At 48.1% G+C, this 15,599-nt stretch overlaps 1 protein-coding gene across 1 annotated transcript; it reads left to right on the top strand.

The window, feature by feature from the left end:
- Nucleotides 1–495: 495 nt before the first annotated feature.
- TLX1 (T cell leukemia homeobox 1) lies at nucleotides 496–9,154 on the top strand. Its single transcript, XM_074295367.1, has 3 exons — nucleotides 496–1,384; nucleotides 3,988–4,189; nucleotides 7,652–9,154. Exons 1-3 carry the CDS (start codon nucleotides 811–813, stop codon nucleotides 7,872–7,874), a joined length of 999 nt encoding a protein of 332 aa, XP_074151468.1. The 5' UTR covers nucleotides 496–810; the 3' UTR covers nucleotides 7,875–9,154.
- Nucleotides 9,155–15,599: the final 6,445 nt, after the last annotated feature.

The raw sequence follows: 15,599 nt of genomic DNA on the forward strand, positions 1-15,599 counted from the left end.
ATGGAAGCCACTTTCTTCTTTCCCTAAGACTCCTGACGTCTAGTCGACCCTTCGAGTCAGAGCCCGAGGGACTCAAGGATTCTGACATGGGGGCTGGAAGAGTGTAGGAGAAGCCCTTGCCAGGGTGAGGCTGACTATTCCCTTTACCACCCCTACCTCCTCTGTCTGTCCCATTAGTTTCTCTTTCTAGATCGCTTCCTAGACTTTCCTCTTTCTCTTTCTACTGCCCTATCTTTTTGGTTGTTCTCTTCCCTCCCTCTACTCCCACTCCATTCCTTCCTCTCCTTTTTCTTCTATTTCTCTCTGTGTGTCTCTCCCTCTGCCCTCCCCCAGTCTCTCTCTTTCTCTCCCTCCCTCTCCCTCGTTCTCTCCCCCTCTCCTCTTCGCTGTCATTCATCCCGCTCCTCTCCGTTCTCAGCCAATGGAGAGACAGGGCCTAAAACTGCGAAGCTACATCTCACCCAGGCCTTTTCGCTCAGTGATTGATGTCCCAGAGTCAACTGCGAGCGAGAATACGGAGGAGGAGAGGAACAGGCGGCGTTCCCCCTCCCCCCGGTTACTTCAACAAACCCTTCCGTACTTCGCCTCTAAGTCTCCCCGAGCACCCAAAGCGAACCCGAAGCTGGTGCCGGCTGCTCCCGTCTCCGCGGCCACGCTGCGCCCCGAGCCCGGCTGCGCCTCTCCTGCCCCCGGGCCCGCCCAGCCCAGCCCTGCGCCGCCAACCCAGAGGAGCTCAGCCCCCCCGGCGGCTCTTCCGTGCCTGTGTCGCCGGGCCCCCAGCGGGGCCGGGGCCCGGGCGCGCCGGGGGATATGGAACACCTGGCCCCGCACCACCTCCACCCGGGCCACGCCGAGCCCATCAGTTTCGGCATTGATCAGATCCTCAACAGTCCGGACCAGGGCAGCTGCATGGTGTCCGCCTCGCGCCTACAGGACGCAGACTACGGGCTCGGCTGCATAGTTAGCAGCGCCTACAACACCATGACCGGGAGTTATGGGGGAGCCGGCGGCGGCAGCGGTGGCGGCGGGGCTGGCCCGGGGCCCGGGCCCGGGGCGGGAGCCGGAGCAGGAGGCGGCGGTGGCGGCGGCGCTGGGGGTTACGGGGCCGGCGGCGGTAGTGCCTGCAGTATGGCTTCGCTGGCCGGCTCCTACAATATGAACATGGCCATGGGCAGCGGGGGCGGCGGGAGCGGGGGCGCGCTCAGCTCCGCCGGAGTGATTCGGGTGCCTGCCCACAGGCCTCTGGCCGGAGCCGTTTCTCACCACCAACCCCTCGCCACCGGTATGCCCACCGTACCCGCCGTACCCAGTGTCAACAACCTCACAGGACTCACTTTCCCCTGGATGGAGAGTAACCGGCGATACACAAAGGACAGGTTCACAGGTGAGCCCTGACTCGTGTTCGCCTCCGCCGCTCTCCCCCACCCTCTGTTCGGGTTCCTGCTCTTCTCCGCGCCTCCTGAAATTCCTGGTCAGCTTTTCTTCCCCATCCCGGCCCGTGATTCCCTTTCCGCTTTCTTTGCTCCCAGCCTCGGCCCAGCCCAGCCGGCCCCTTCCCCAGCCGCTACCCACTTCCTCTCTTCCATCTCTGCACCCCCTAGCCCTGGTCCTGCTCAGCCTCTCCTGCTCTGATTCTTGGCTTGCTCGGCCCCAGCCGGGGGATCAAGAAACGGGGAGCATGAGGACCTAGATCTGCGAGATCATTTTTCCCGGGCGGAGAAGAGAATAGAATCTAGGGGCCTGGGTAGGAGACAAGATCGGGGGGGGGGGGGAAGCAGGAAGACGCTGAAAATGTAGGTTTGTTCTCCCGCTCCTTCCTGCTCTCTCAGAGTTGATGGTAGGCAAATATAGACCTTTGCATTAACCCTAGAACAAAACAACTAATTGAAACGAATTCCAGGTGAGCGGAGCTCGAGCTTACTCCCACGTTGTCTCAGATCAAAGCCCACCCGAGCTGGAGAACTTGAGACTTGTGGAGTAGGGGTAACCACCTCTGGGAAGTCCCCTGGCTGAAACCCTGGGGGAGGGGCAGCGAGGCTCGGCTTCTGCCGGCCAGGGTATGAGCCACCTCCCCCACACCTTCACCCCAACCCCTCGGCCTTGTTTTATTTTTGGTCTCAGCCCGGGCTTGCCTCCACTCTTCCCCGACCCCCTGCTCAATGAATAATGCACCGACCCTGACCCGGCCATCGATCCAGCTGCTCTGAGTGCGACTCCGGGGACAATTACACAGTCTCATTTCTTTCTCCTCCTTTCCTCTGTTCTCTCCTCTTATATCTTCTCCCACACTCACTTTTCTAGAGCTGTTCCCCTCCCCAGGGCCCCAACACACACACACACACACACACACACACACACACACACACACACATTTGAACACACACATAGTCCCCCAGTTTGTTTTCCAAACCTGGATTCTGAGCCAGAGCCCGGATGCTGCGGGGCCCTGGAGGGGAGGAGACCAGTCCCCGCTTGCAATGAAAGTTCCAAAACAGGGTTGGGGCCAGGCCAGAGCAGGAGAATGGGGATCTAAGGATTAGCCTCTTAGGTAGAAGTGCCCCCTCCTGTAATTGTAGGAAATGGAGGACTCTAATCCCCAAATCACATGGGGGAAAAGTGAGTTGCTGCTCCCCAGTTCCAAAGCATGGATATTCCTTATCTCTGGAGTCAGAAACTCGTCTGACTGAGAGCTGCAGGGATCAGCTTGGAGCTCTGAGTCCCCCATTTATTCCTCCTTCAGATCCACTAATAATTAAAAGAAGGTCTCTGGAAATTGGTATTTTAGGTCCTAGAAGGATAGAGAGAGGAAATATTCTCAAGCTATCATTGACCTAGATTGGGAGACAGAGAACTTTAGAGTTTGGCCCAGTTTTGTTTCTAGGGGACCTGGAAAGGACCTTGACCTAAGGTTCCATGGTTCTGAGAAGACAGTGGCACAAAGCACCTAACTCTGGAGAGGGATTAAAAGTCGGACTGAACAGAGCCCAATAGACCAGGAATTTACATGAGCAAGGCCTTTAGATGAAAGCTTTACCTCTCCAAGAAGAGGGTCCAGGGGGCTTGGGGGCTCCCAGGATCACAGTAGTGCTTCTTCCTCCCCCTGCTCCTGTGAAGTTGCTCCCTATTCCACCAAACTTCCCTCTACAGTAAGGCCCTAAAGCCTGAGTATACTCAGCTAGGCCCTGTAAGCATTACCCCTCTACCTGCCGATCTTCCCAGGAATATCTCTCCAAAGGATTTTGCTCTCAGAGAATACAAAAGTGTCTAAATGGTGTGTTTATGGAGTAAGAACGTGTATTTGAGCGTGTGTATAAGCTTGAGAGTGAATTGTGTGTTTGTATAAGAAAATGTGACTTGCAGGTTTGTGTGTGATATGTTTGAAATGACATACATTTGTTTCTATGTGTAAGAGTGTGATTATATGTATGCTGTGTGAGAATATACTTATATGTGCCAACTGTATCTGAACTCTAAGAATCGTTGCTCCATTGTATGACTACAGACCCCACTCAGCACCAAATACTGACATTTCCTAGGGGGACTCACTTTACTCTAGTGTTCTGCTCAGGACAGTGGAATGATGGGACTGCTTAGGTTTCCCCCCTGCCATTTCTCCTTCACCGCTCCCCCACCTGTGATCTGTTCCTATTGAGAGAGAAAACTGACAGATAAGGGATTTGAATACCTGTAGAAAGGGATGGGAGGCGGGAGTTAAGGTTTTAGTGGTGGAAGAAAGGATTGGGGAAGGGTTTCCAGGCAGATCTAAGACAATTCCAGATAGAAAGCTTTGTTACCAGGCCTGAGCTTAGCTTCCCATAGCTCCCTGCTCTCCCGGCCTACTCGCTCCCCAGCTCCGGGTCATTAGGGCTCGGCTGTGGTGTATGCCTTTGCCGTGGACGCCTCCTGACGCTGTGCCGCTTGCTTCTGCCGTCTGTCTGTCTCCCGCTCCAGTGGCCCTCTCACCCTTCACTGTAACACGCCGTATAGGTCACCCCTACCAGAATCGGACGCCCCCGAAGAAGAAGAAACCGCGTACATCCTTCACACGCCTTCAGATCTGCGAGCTGGAGAAGCGTTTTCATCGCCAAAAGTATCTGGCGTCAGCCGAGCGCGCGGCCCTGGCTAAGGCGCTCAAAATGACCGACGCGCAGGTCAAAACCTGGTTCCAGAATCGGAGAACGAAATGGAGGTGAGTCTGCAAGAAATCGGGAGCTCCATTAAGGGTGGGTAAGCGACCTGACTTGCTAAAGCTATTCTCCTAAGCTATCTCTGAGAAAGTGTTTCGGTCTACCCTTTCTCCTTCCAACTCCCATCCGAAATGCGAAGGCTCTATGTGCGCCGTGGTAAGGTTCAGGGTAGTAGTCTTTTTTGATCAAACTAGGGACTCAAAACCTGGCTATCCTGATTCACCCCCCGCAGACAGGAATGACCCACTTCGTGTTGATCTGGACAAGATCCTTTGTAGAAAAATGATTGCTCTCTTCCCTGTCACCTCTTTCCCCACCCCAAAGCTCTTTCTTTTTTATCTCTGAACTCGGAAGACCTTGTTGGTTCATATGGATGAAGTCCGCTATGTCCCCTTTTGAAGCAAAAATGACAGAGTATAGACCTGATCATTATACCGAAATGTGTGTTTGTGCGTGTGTATGTTTTGGAAAGTGGTGACGTGGAGTTTGACTGTCTCTGAGGACGCTTCTGCCTGGCGGTGGACAGCAAATATCTCAGAATCAATCCACCTAACATGAAGCAATCTGACTCCGCAGTAGCTTCCTCTCCCCAAGGCTCGTTGCGTGGAAGTGTGAGTGAAATAGATGGCTGGGGATTCCGAATGGGATGCGAAAGTAAGACTCTGCGACTGTAGGCCAGTCCCTGAAGTGGGAGCCAGGCAACTTCGGTCACTCTGGAGTCTTCGAAGAGCTGCAAGGGTAGCCAGGATTCGAGTGGAGGTTTTAGTAACTACCGAGAGACTATTCAGAGAGCCTAGGTGGAAAATAGTAAGGTTCCCCCGATGACTCAATACCCATAGTTCCACAGTGGAGTCGGGCCTTCCCGGATTTATATTCCTGTGTAGTGACTAAAGGAACTCCTTTCTCTTGAGCTATCCGAGACAGCCAAGGCCCACCATCTAAAACTCCCTCCAAACAACACGGCCTCAATAACAATCCTTGCCTGTGGCGGGGAGCAAGTTAGAAGGAGAAAGCTTCACTCGATGGCTTGGCAACCAGAGACCATTTTCCTCAGCAAGCCCCAGCCCGCCTGAGGCAGTGACCGGCTCTGCTGCCTTACCCTGGAGATGGAAAATCAATCAGTCAGAATCGGGGTTGGGAATGATCAATTAAGAACAGATGGATGTGTCTAAGAGAGAACGGGAGAGAGCTATCTAGGGAGCTGGGGAAACATTTACTCTGTCTCCTTCTGTCACACACACTCACAAAACACTTTCAACTCTCTAGTACTCGCAAAGATTGTCCATGCACAAACCCTCGAACACTCTTCCTCACACACAAGTACAGACTTGTACAGTATCTCTCGCGAATTGTGATCGCTCACAGAATGACAAAATCTATCCTCTTGTCTCTGTGTTTCTGTTTTTGTCTGTCTGTCTGGCCTTTCCACCCCACCTCACACAAACCTACAGATACCGGACTGCACTACATTACACCACACTACACTCACTCACTAACACGCATTCTCACGACCGTTCTTTCAGAGCCCCTGGGGAGCGGCAGCTAATGTGAATGGAGTCAGAGGGAGGCGCCGGGCCCAGTCGGGCTGGCTGGACAGAGGAAAGAATTGCAGTTTTCTCTTTTTCTGAATGAAGAAGCTGAATCTGCCTGAGATTCTGCTGTCGTGTCCACAAAGAAGACACGCAGCCCCCGTGGGGTCGAGTTTTCCGCAGTCGAGCATTCCAGGCAGTAGGAGTTGGGGGAGGAGGCTTCCAGGAGTCTTTAGAGAAGGAACAAGGAAGGCATTTTCTGGGAAGGGAGGTGGGAATGACAAATCAGCCCGAACTCTAGGGCTCACAAAAGGCCAAATGAGGATTTGGAAAAAATGAGGTAAAGGAAGAGACAGAGGAGAGATAGAAATAGAGAAAGATGAATATTTAGACAGGGAGCCAGGAGAACCGGAGGAAAGAGAAACATCGCTCTTGAAGAAAAAAACCAAAATAATGTAATAAAAATAATTAAATATTTAATAATAAATAATTAAGCTAATCTTATTCCTAATGAAGAAAAACAAAGATACCAAACTTTATTGTTGTTATTATTTGGACGAAATCCCTTAATTCTTGAAAAGGAAAAAAAAAAATCCCAGACACGTAGAAAATGAGGAAAAGAAGAAAACCCGAAAGAAAGAAATCTAGACAGACTAAAATGCAGGAAGGAGAAAAAAAAAAAAAGAAAAAGGGAGAAAGGAAGGAAAGAAAGAAGGAAGATAGGAAGAAAAGAAAGGAAGAGAGAAAGAAATTATATTAAAAAAAAAAAAAAAAAAAAAAAAGGAAGAGGAAAGCAGGCCAAGAGGGATCTTCGTTTGCTTTCTGCTTTTTGAATCGATCTGCTACAAATTGCTCCTGGAAGCTCCGGGGACTCACATTAGATCCGTTCACCTTAGAGACAGACGTTTGATCTCAGTTTACAGTGAGAAAGTGGGGGGTGGAGGGAGGTTGCATTAGATGGAATATGTGAGTCATCGCTTACTCTTACTGGCTTCGTGGAAACCGGACGAGACTTCCTTGGAGCTCGGCACCGGGCTAAGGAGAGGGAGGAACTGCTCAGATCAAGGAGTCAGGGAACTTTAGGTCTAAGGGTTGGGACTCGAGTGATCGGAACTCAATCCCTTTTCCCTAGGGCGTAAGACTTATTCTGGAAGCGGGAAGTGGCGGGGTGGGGTAGAAGGAAGAAAGTTAGTTTGTTTCTGAGTCTTTGCAGCTCTGAGACACTCAACTTTCTTCCTCCCCAATCGAGCTTTATTCGTCTATGTCTCTGAGGCTTTGCTGGGCCACCTGTCCCTTCTCTCCCTGTCCCCAGGAATTTCCGAGCAATGAGGGAAAGGTCTCAGAAGATCTTTGCTCGGTGGCTTTTCGAGGAAGCCCTATCTCCCGGCTAGTAAGAGAGCCAGATTCTCCGCAGATCTTCTCTGTAGCCAGGGCAGCCAGGGAATCACAAAGCAGAGGCCCCTAAGGTCATTGCAAGTTTCATTCCTAGGCTGCCTAGTTTGAGAGGAAGGCTACTAGGACCCTCTTACTGAGGGACCGAACTTCTTTTCTGTGCGTGAACTCTCCGCACACTTCAACACACACACGCATGTACGCACACAATTTCAGAGTCATTTTCCAGAAATGGCGTGAGACTCCCGCACTTAGGCTGATATTTGTCCTGGCGCTGGGGCTAGAAAGGAGCTAGGAAAAGCAGACAGATTCTTCTCCTTCCACCGCCGTGTCCCCCTGCCTTCCTTTTTAGTACCTCAATGGTGGGGTGGGGTGGGAAACTGAGGTGCCCTTGGGACTGTCCCAAGAATCTCTTTTTTAGAGCCAGGAAAGTAGTGTTCTTGGGAGCAGCAGTTTCCCTGCCTCCCAGGACTGGGGATCCAGGGACAAGAGGGACTAGGTTGCGGGCAGTGGCTGGCTCTGAGGCAGCTTGTCCCCGTACAGGCGGCAGACAGCGGAGGAGCGGGAGGCGGAGAGGCAGCAGGCTAACCGCATCCTCATGCAGCTACAGCAAGAGGCCTTCCAGAAGAGCTTGGCTCAGCCCCTGCAGGCTGACCCGCTCTGCGTGCACAATTCATCACTCTTCGCCCTGCAGAACCTGCAGCCTTGGTCCGACGACACTGCTAAGATCACCAGCGTCACGTCAGTGGCCTCGGCCTGCGAGTGACCTTCTCCTGTCCGGGTCCACCCCGCTCGGTTTCGCTGTCCCCTCCCCTGCCTCTCAGCCCCTCCAGGACGCCCGCCAAAGAAGTGGGAGCCCGGACTTTGGGGTTGCAAACGAGAGGAGCGGTCTCCCCACCCTGAGTCCTCGCCCTGCACCCCGTACCTAGCCTCGGGAGACGGCCCGAGGTCGGGGGCTGTGCCTGGAAAGGGGTGGGAGATATTCCCGAGGGCTTTGCACAGAAGAAAGAGTGAGGACCCTTCCCCCTGCCCCAACCCCTTTTACGGACCACGAGCCAGTTCTCCCTGTCCTTCCCCTCCTCAGTAACTGGACACAAAATGAAACTCGTAGAAAGCCAGCTCGCTACCTGCCTCTGCTCTCCGAGGTCCGGTAGCGGTGTCGTTCAGTCCGGGTGAGCAACCCCACTCCCATCCCCGGATTTATTTACAATGCAAAAGAAGATATTGGAAATAGACTAGGGACTTTCAATCAGAAGGGGTGCGAGGGACCCAACTTGTAGCCTCTAGTCCCCGTGCAGCTTGCCCTCCTTGACCCTCGGTTCAGCTGGTACTTTTCAGATTCTGCTCAATTTCCGTTTATTTTATTTTGTTTTTCAATTTGGGGATCTAGAGGGAGGCCGAGGAAGTGGAAGAAGAGTCGAAAATTAGAGCTTCTAGGATCGAGAACGTTCTGAAGGTCCCCCAAGAAGCCGGTCGATTTCCGATTCATCCGTACTGAAACCCAGAGATACTTTCACAATCATTCGTGGACACCCACGCCACACACAGCAGCTGCATAGTCATACACAGTCACGAAGTTTTGTAATGCAGTTGGGTGCCCATATTATCACTGATAGGAACACACGACGATCGCAATGGCAGCGGTCACACAGTTTTACCCAGATCACAATGACACTCAATGCCCACGATTACTGTTTCCCCATCACTCACAGTCAATCACCCGATTCCACACCCTCAGTAGCAGGTAAGCACAATTTTACATCCTCCACACACATACGCAAACACAAATACAAAGTCCTACACCGAACTTCCCTGTGTTCCCTCGAACACAATGTCCTTCACACAATCTCGAACAATCAGTCTTGCATACAGATTGTAAAGGACAGTCATACATGGAGCCTGTTTGGGGAGGCTAGCTCTGCATCTGTCTTTTTTTGGGGGAGGGGGGTTAAGTTATGCACTTATAAGGTGTTTTCCCTGTACCATTTTATAAAGTGCTTGTGTAATTTATGTGGAAAATATGAATAAAATTATCCGGATCCGGAACCCTGCCCAATTCCTTTTCCCTACGTTTCCTCTCCAGGGGTGATCTGGCCTATAAGATTAGCTTCCAGAGAGTTGCGTGAGAATTTCCCTTATGCAGAAGGGACAGTCGGGAGACTCAGATTGGAGAGACAGGAGCGTCCTTTCAGCATCGTTCCTGTGTTAAAAGAGCGGACTTGTAATAGTGTAAACAGACCCGAAATATCGTTCTGTTCAGGCATCCATATTTGCAAACAAAATAAGTATAGAATTTGGCAACCTAACCCTTGACCCTTTATCTCTCTTTCCATTTTTTTTTGGATTTATCGTGTTTGCTACTCCTTGTCTGTAGCTTTAGCTCAGAAAGAGATCCCAAAATGAAGGGGGATTCTGCTCAATTTAGGTTTAATCTATTTTTAAATGTGAGGATTTGGAGAGATCAATGAAATGGAGGGAGAGAGGGGGAGGAGGATGAAGAAAAAAAAATAATTTGAGCTTTTAGGATAGGGAAATAAGGAAAACTGTGTAGAAGACTAGAGCAGAAACTCAACCCCAACAAACTCACAATTCACCCTATCATTCATACAAACATAATCATCCACATATACTTCCACTCTTTCATACTCACACTTTTGAGCACATTCATGCTTAAACTCCTCAAATGCCCACTTATAAACTCATTTATTCACATATTAACTTCCATTGCTTTACAAAAACACATCTTCATCCTCAACCAGTCAGTCCAATGATCATTTATTAAATGTTTATTATGTGTTATGCTCATATTCACAATCATTCATACATACACACCATTTGCTACTTTATCTAGTGGTTAACTAGGAAAACCAAAGAGATATTACAAATCCAAAAACTGTTTTGCTTCTTTACATACTGTCCTCAGTTGAAAAGTAGAAATATAACGATACACCAAGAAAGTCTTGAATTAGGAGTCAGAGGACCCAGGTTTGAAAAATTATTCTTTTACTTACTACCCATGTGACTTTGGACAAGTCTCCTATGAGCCCGAATTTTTTATCTGTAACAGGAAAAGTAGGACTGATACACTCTAAAGTCCTTTTTATCTCTATATTTTTAACCTTCATAACTGAGTGTAATGTAGAGAAAGTGAAGGAAGAGAGCTCAAATGAAAGTGAGAAAAGAGACCTATTTCTTATGAGTCTCTTATTCCTTGTCTTCTACTTTTCTCGGAGTTTCCATTTTCTATCCTTCAAGATCAAATCATGTGTGTATCTTGATAGTTTAGAACTGAGACTGAAGGCAGGCCTATCCTTCCCTTTTTGGATAACCTAGGCCCAGAGGAGGGAGAAGGATCTCTGCTTGACCTCCTCAATTTTGTAATTACTATGTTCAGTATGCTCCATCATCGTCTCTGGTTCTGCTGGAGCTGCTTATGGAGTATAGAGGACAGAAAATGAAATCCATGGACACTACCCACTTTTGGTGAAATCGGATGAGTTCCCTGCTATATACTTTGTTTTTCACTGCCCATCTACAGCTTTTAATGAGATATTAGTAGTTATTATAAACAATGCTTTGTCCCCACCCCCAACTTCCTTCTCCCTCTTCCACACACAAATTTAGAAACTGAGTAACCTTCATCGGATCTGAATCCAATTCCCTTTCCCTCTCCCAAGACCGGGTCTGGAGGTTCCCATGGGTTATAATAGTTGGGAAAGAAGTAGATCAAGCAGTAATGTTGACTCCCAAGAATATGTTCAGGGAAAGGAATCTTGGGATGGCTGAATCAGACTTGATACCTGATCCATTTGAAACACAGTGCTTTATCATCTCGAAAAGAGTCTCTCCCCCCCCCCCCATACAATGGTCCCCAGAGTTTTCTCGGTCTTAAGAGTTTTATTCCTATCTCCCTTCACCACTATTCTTCCAATTGGGAGGTTCACTATGAGGCAGGGAAGGGGGGAAAAGATTGGTCTCTGCTTTAGTTTTCATTTGTTGAGTTTTTAAAATCTCTTTTGGGGGATTTTCCGGGAGCAATCCTGGGCTTCAGCCTATTGTTCCCAGGTGGCTATAAACTGATTTGAAGCTGATGTACTAGAGGTACCAAGCATGCTCTGATGCCTGACAATCTATTCTTTGAAGGCCCATATCCTGCCCCTTCTCTTTACTCTTTCCCCTTGGACTGGTTGGGGCAGCTATGTACTTTTCTCCTTCTAGTCTTCTCTGTGGTTCCCCGTGGGCGATTTCTGTCTCACACCAAAAGAAAGAGATTCTTTTCTTCCTCCCCTGTACCTAAGTTACTCCCTCCCCAGTTATCCAGCTTCCCTGTCCCAGATTCTTTGTCTTCTTTGTCACTCTCCCCAAGGGTGTATACCCCAGGACAAATGTTTCCATGTTGTCCTAACAGAGGGCTTTAAGGTTGGAGAGACTGGAGGACTCCGAAGTTTGGGTCTTTTTTTTAGACTGGATCTTATCCTGTCTGGACAAGCCTCGGGAAGTCGGGACCAATTTCTCTTCTCTCCTCAACATCTACTAGGTATACTCAAAAATTCGCACCCGGCTTCCAAACCCAGACATAAACAGAACCCTTACCAGAATCTACACAAATAATTTCTGGAGCATATATACTCGTAGACACGCACACGACAATTGAAAAACAAAATCTTCCTTTAAATATTTTTACTTCCAAATCACTCTTAACACAGTTAATGCTCTCTAGAAATAGCAGACATTCCTTCACCCTCCCCAAAGACCATATTCACAAAGTATACATCGATGTAGAAACATGCCTAGATCTACAGAACCTCCCTTCCCTTTCCCCTTCTATAACTCACACTAATTTAGACGAAATCAGACCTTGACATAATCACCATGCATTAATTCCCACATCTGGGGTGGTAGGCCGTTTCCCAGGCTGCATTAATGGGTATAATTGAGCTGTTACAGGAAATTCTACATCCTTTGGGCCAGCGAGCTGGCAAGGCATATTCTTTGAGCCAGAGAAGGTGTAAAAAATTATATCCTCCCAATGATTCTCCTGAAGTAGGACACACAGTACTGAGCGGAGAATTTCCTGTCTCCTTTTCCCCTTCTTCCTTCTCTAATAGGAACTAGTTCCTCCGTCTTGATCTCTCCGCATCCACGTATTTGGCCCAGAGTATCCTTGGCGAAGTCTCTCCCTCGATCCTTGACCTGGTCCCATCAGCCATCCAAGATGTTTTAGAATACGGAGATTGGGGCGAGTTTATTGGGCGAGTTTATTTCAAATAGAGTTCACACTAGTGAACGCTCAGCTCCTAGGGACAAGGGAACCGATCAGCATTTCCACGCCCCCTCCGAGATTTCCTTACAGATTCAATATCCGAAAACCTGAGAAGATCAAATCCCGGACCGGGCGCGTCCGGTCGCAGCAACCGGGAGTGTGGGGAGGATTTAGCCGCCTCGGTAACAAAGTGGGTGGGAAACTGCACTTAGTTGTGAATAGAGGTTTAAGTCTAAACAAGGATGTGGACGAGTCCAGGGAAGGGAAAGATGGACTCATAAAGAGAGAGACAAAGGAGAATAGTGAAGATGAAGAGCAGAATCTGGGATGGGGTAAAGTAGAAATATGGAAAGATCGAGAGCAAAGCAAATGAAAGGGAAAGAGAAAGATGAATAGATGTGGCAGAGGACAAGGACAGGTTCATGATCAGGATCAGAAATAGGAACACACTTATCTCATCCTAGGCTCCACGAAACCAGAACTACCATTCAAATTCTAAATCTCCAATACCTTGGGCTATCGGCGGTCTAAACAGACAAAATGAAATCATTCATTATCCGAATAATAGGAGGAGTCGTGGAAACGAAGACTAAGCTAAAGGAGTGGGGATGGAGGTTAGGGTTTCCCTTTGCTCTGAATGAGTTTTTCTATTTAGATCAAATTCATCGAGTATTGATAAATTGCTGAAGTCAGTTCTGGGTGAAGCTCACTGAAGTTTTGTTTTGTTTTTACCTCGCTAAGCAAACCTGGATCACAAGCCACAGTGCAATCTTGGCGGTTTTGACCCGGGCACCTCCCGGCCTCAAGTAGGAAATCAATCAATTTTTTGAGGATTATGATTCTTTCTGAGGCCCCGATTTAGAGCCCAAACAGAGAAGAGGAGCAGAGAAAAAGAGACAAGTCTTTCCAGAAAAAACTGCCTTTCCTTTCCTTTCTTTGTTTCTTTTTCAGCCTTCTTCGTTCCTTCTTCCTTTCTTCCTTCTTCTGTTCTCTTTTTCTCTTTTCTCTTGTTTCTTTTTTTTCTTTTTCCTTCCTAGTTTCTTCCTTCTTTTCTCCCTTCCCTCCCTTTCTCTCTCCTTCTCTCCTTTTTTTTTCTTTCTTTCTTTCTTTCTTTCTTTCTTTCTTTCTTTCTTTCTTTCTTTCTTTCTTTCTTTCTTTCTTTCTTTCTTTCTTTATCTCTCCCCCATCCCCCTCTTCCTTCTTTCTTTCTTTCTTTCTTCCTTCTTCCTTCTTCCTTCCTTCCTTCCTTCCTTCCTTCCTTCCTTCCTTCCTTCCTTCCTTTCTTTCTTTCTTTCTTTCTTTCTTCTTTCTTTCTTTCTTTCTTTCTTTCTTTCTTTCTTTCTTTCTTTCTTCTCTTTCTTTCTTTCTTTCTTTCTTTCTTTCTTTCTTTCTTTCTTTCTTTCTTTCTTTTCTCCTTCGCTTCACATCAGATCACAGTTTATGCTCCCCTTGCCATAGCAAGGGAATGCGGCTCAACTTCCTAAATATAATACCAGCATTGTATAGTGCGATAAATATGTTTGAGTGTGAATGTGTGCGATCTGTGTCTGATATGCACATGAATGTGTTTCTCTCTAAGCCTATTTGAAAATGCGTCTGTGTCCCTGGTTGTGCTGTGTATATATGACTAAATCTGAGGTTTCTGCATTATTTACGGGTGAATGTGACCAGGATAGTATATCTGGATGCCCCTGTGAGTGAACATAGCAACACAATCGAGGACATTTATATAATTGAGACTTATGTCAAGTGCCTGCACCAAATGTGTTTGTACTAATAGTCTATCTGGTGCCTAGCTCCTTTTGCTCTGTCTTTACACACTTACCTGCACTGTTTACTTTTGTCATCCAGGCCGCCATTTTTCCCTGATCCTCCTTATTCTCTAAGTCCTGCGCATGTGGGTCCGAGGTATGACTTTCAAGTTAAAGGAAAAATTTGGGGGGAACTGGCAAACCCACTTGGGAGCGGCTTGCTGAGAGGAGTCTGAACACGTTGGGAGCCAGGCAAAGATCGGTGCAGCTCTCCAAGGAGAGTTCTTTGAAGGGGACAATATTCATGTGGGTGTGTCCGTTGCGGTCGTTTCTCAAACAACTGGTGTCATAGCTTTAAGTTTATTGTTCATGTGCGTTATTACCCTTACAAACCACTCGCCGTTAGGAAGGCATCTCTCTTCACATACTTATCTACACCTGCAATCCACTTTTCCAGCACCTACACACCTTATATACACTTTTTATAGCTAAATCTTTTCATCTACAACATCCGATGTCTACACTGCTCACACCCGAATTCCTCTATCTATGTCCCCCCACATCCACATAGCCAACCTCTAAGCCTAACAAATTTATTATATCCCCTCCTACTTACATATTTACACTTTTCTCAATTACATACTCTAATTTACAGCTTCCACAAGTACTTTCCATCCATATACCCGGCTCAGGCATCTATATATCGAGGCTTTGATGTAAATCGCGTCAGAGATTGAAAATATTCCCATTCCCCTCAAGAAAACAAAAGACACAGATTTCCTGGTTGATTCATAACTATAAACAGTACACTGGCACCCATATGCTGATGGGGATAATACATCCCTGGTATCCAACAGGAACACAAGGAATCATTCCAGTAGTGATTTGGGGGAATAGGTCATTTCAGCAGTGACAGCAGTGACAAATCCCTGCAACTAATTTCTTCAATACCCAAATCTATTGTATGTGTATAGGAGATAGACGCCTTCTTTCCCCCTTAGAAATACAAATATGGAGTCCGTCGGTCCTTGTTCGAGAGCATAATGGATTTCACTGATTCCCCGAGCAAGGCTGGCTTTAGCTTCCTAAGCAAAGCCTCTTGGTCAGGTCTAGGAAAACAACAGTCTGGGGTGGGGGAAGAGGTTGGAGGAATGAAGTAGGGAACACAGAGAGAAAGAATCTGGGTGATCCCAAAGCTGGGTGAGTTGGGAAGGAACTGAGCGTAAGTTTAAACTCCTAGACCACGGAGATGCTCGCCTGAACAGGCTGATGGAGAGCCAGGTTGGGGGACTTTGGTCAGTACATCCAGGACTTTCCCTTTTTTCACTCTACCTGATTCCCGACTTGCTACATGCTGTCTACTTTCCCTCCCTCTGGATGGAGAGAGACTCTGGATGGAGAGAGAGACAGAGAGAGACAGAGAGAGAGAGAAAGAGAAAGAGAGGCAGAGAGAGAGAGAAAGAGACAGAGAGACAGA

This window comes from Sminthopsis crassicaudata, chromosome 2 (assembly GCF_048593235.1).
Source record: "Sminthopsis crassicaudata isolate SCR6 chromosome 2, ASM4859323v1, whole genome shotgun sequence".
NCBI classification, from domain to species: domain Eukaryota; kingdom Metazoa; phylum Chordata; class Mammalia; order Dasyuromorphia; family Dasyuridae; genus Sminthopsis; species Sminthopsis crassicaudata.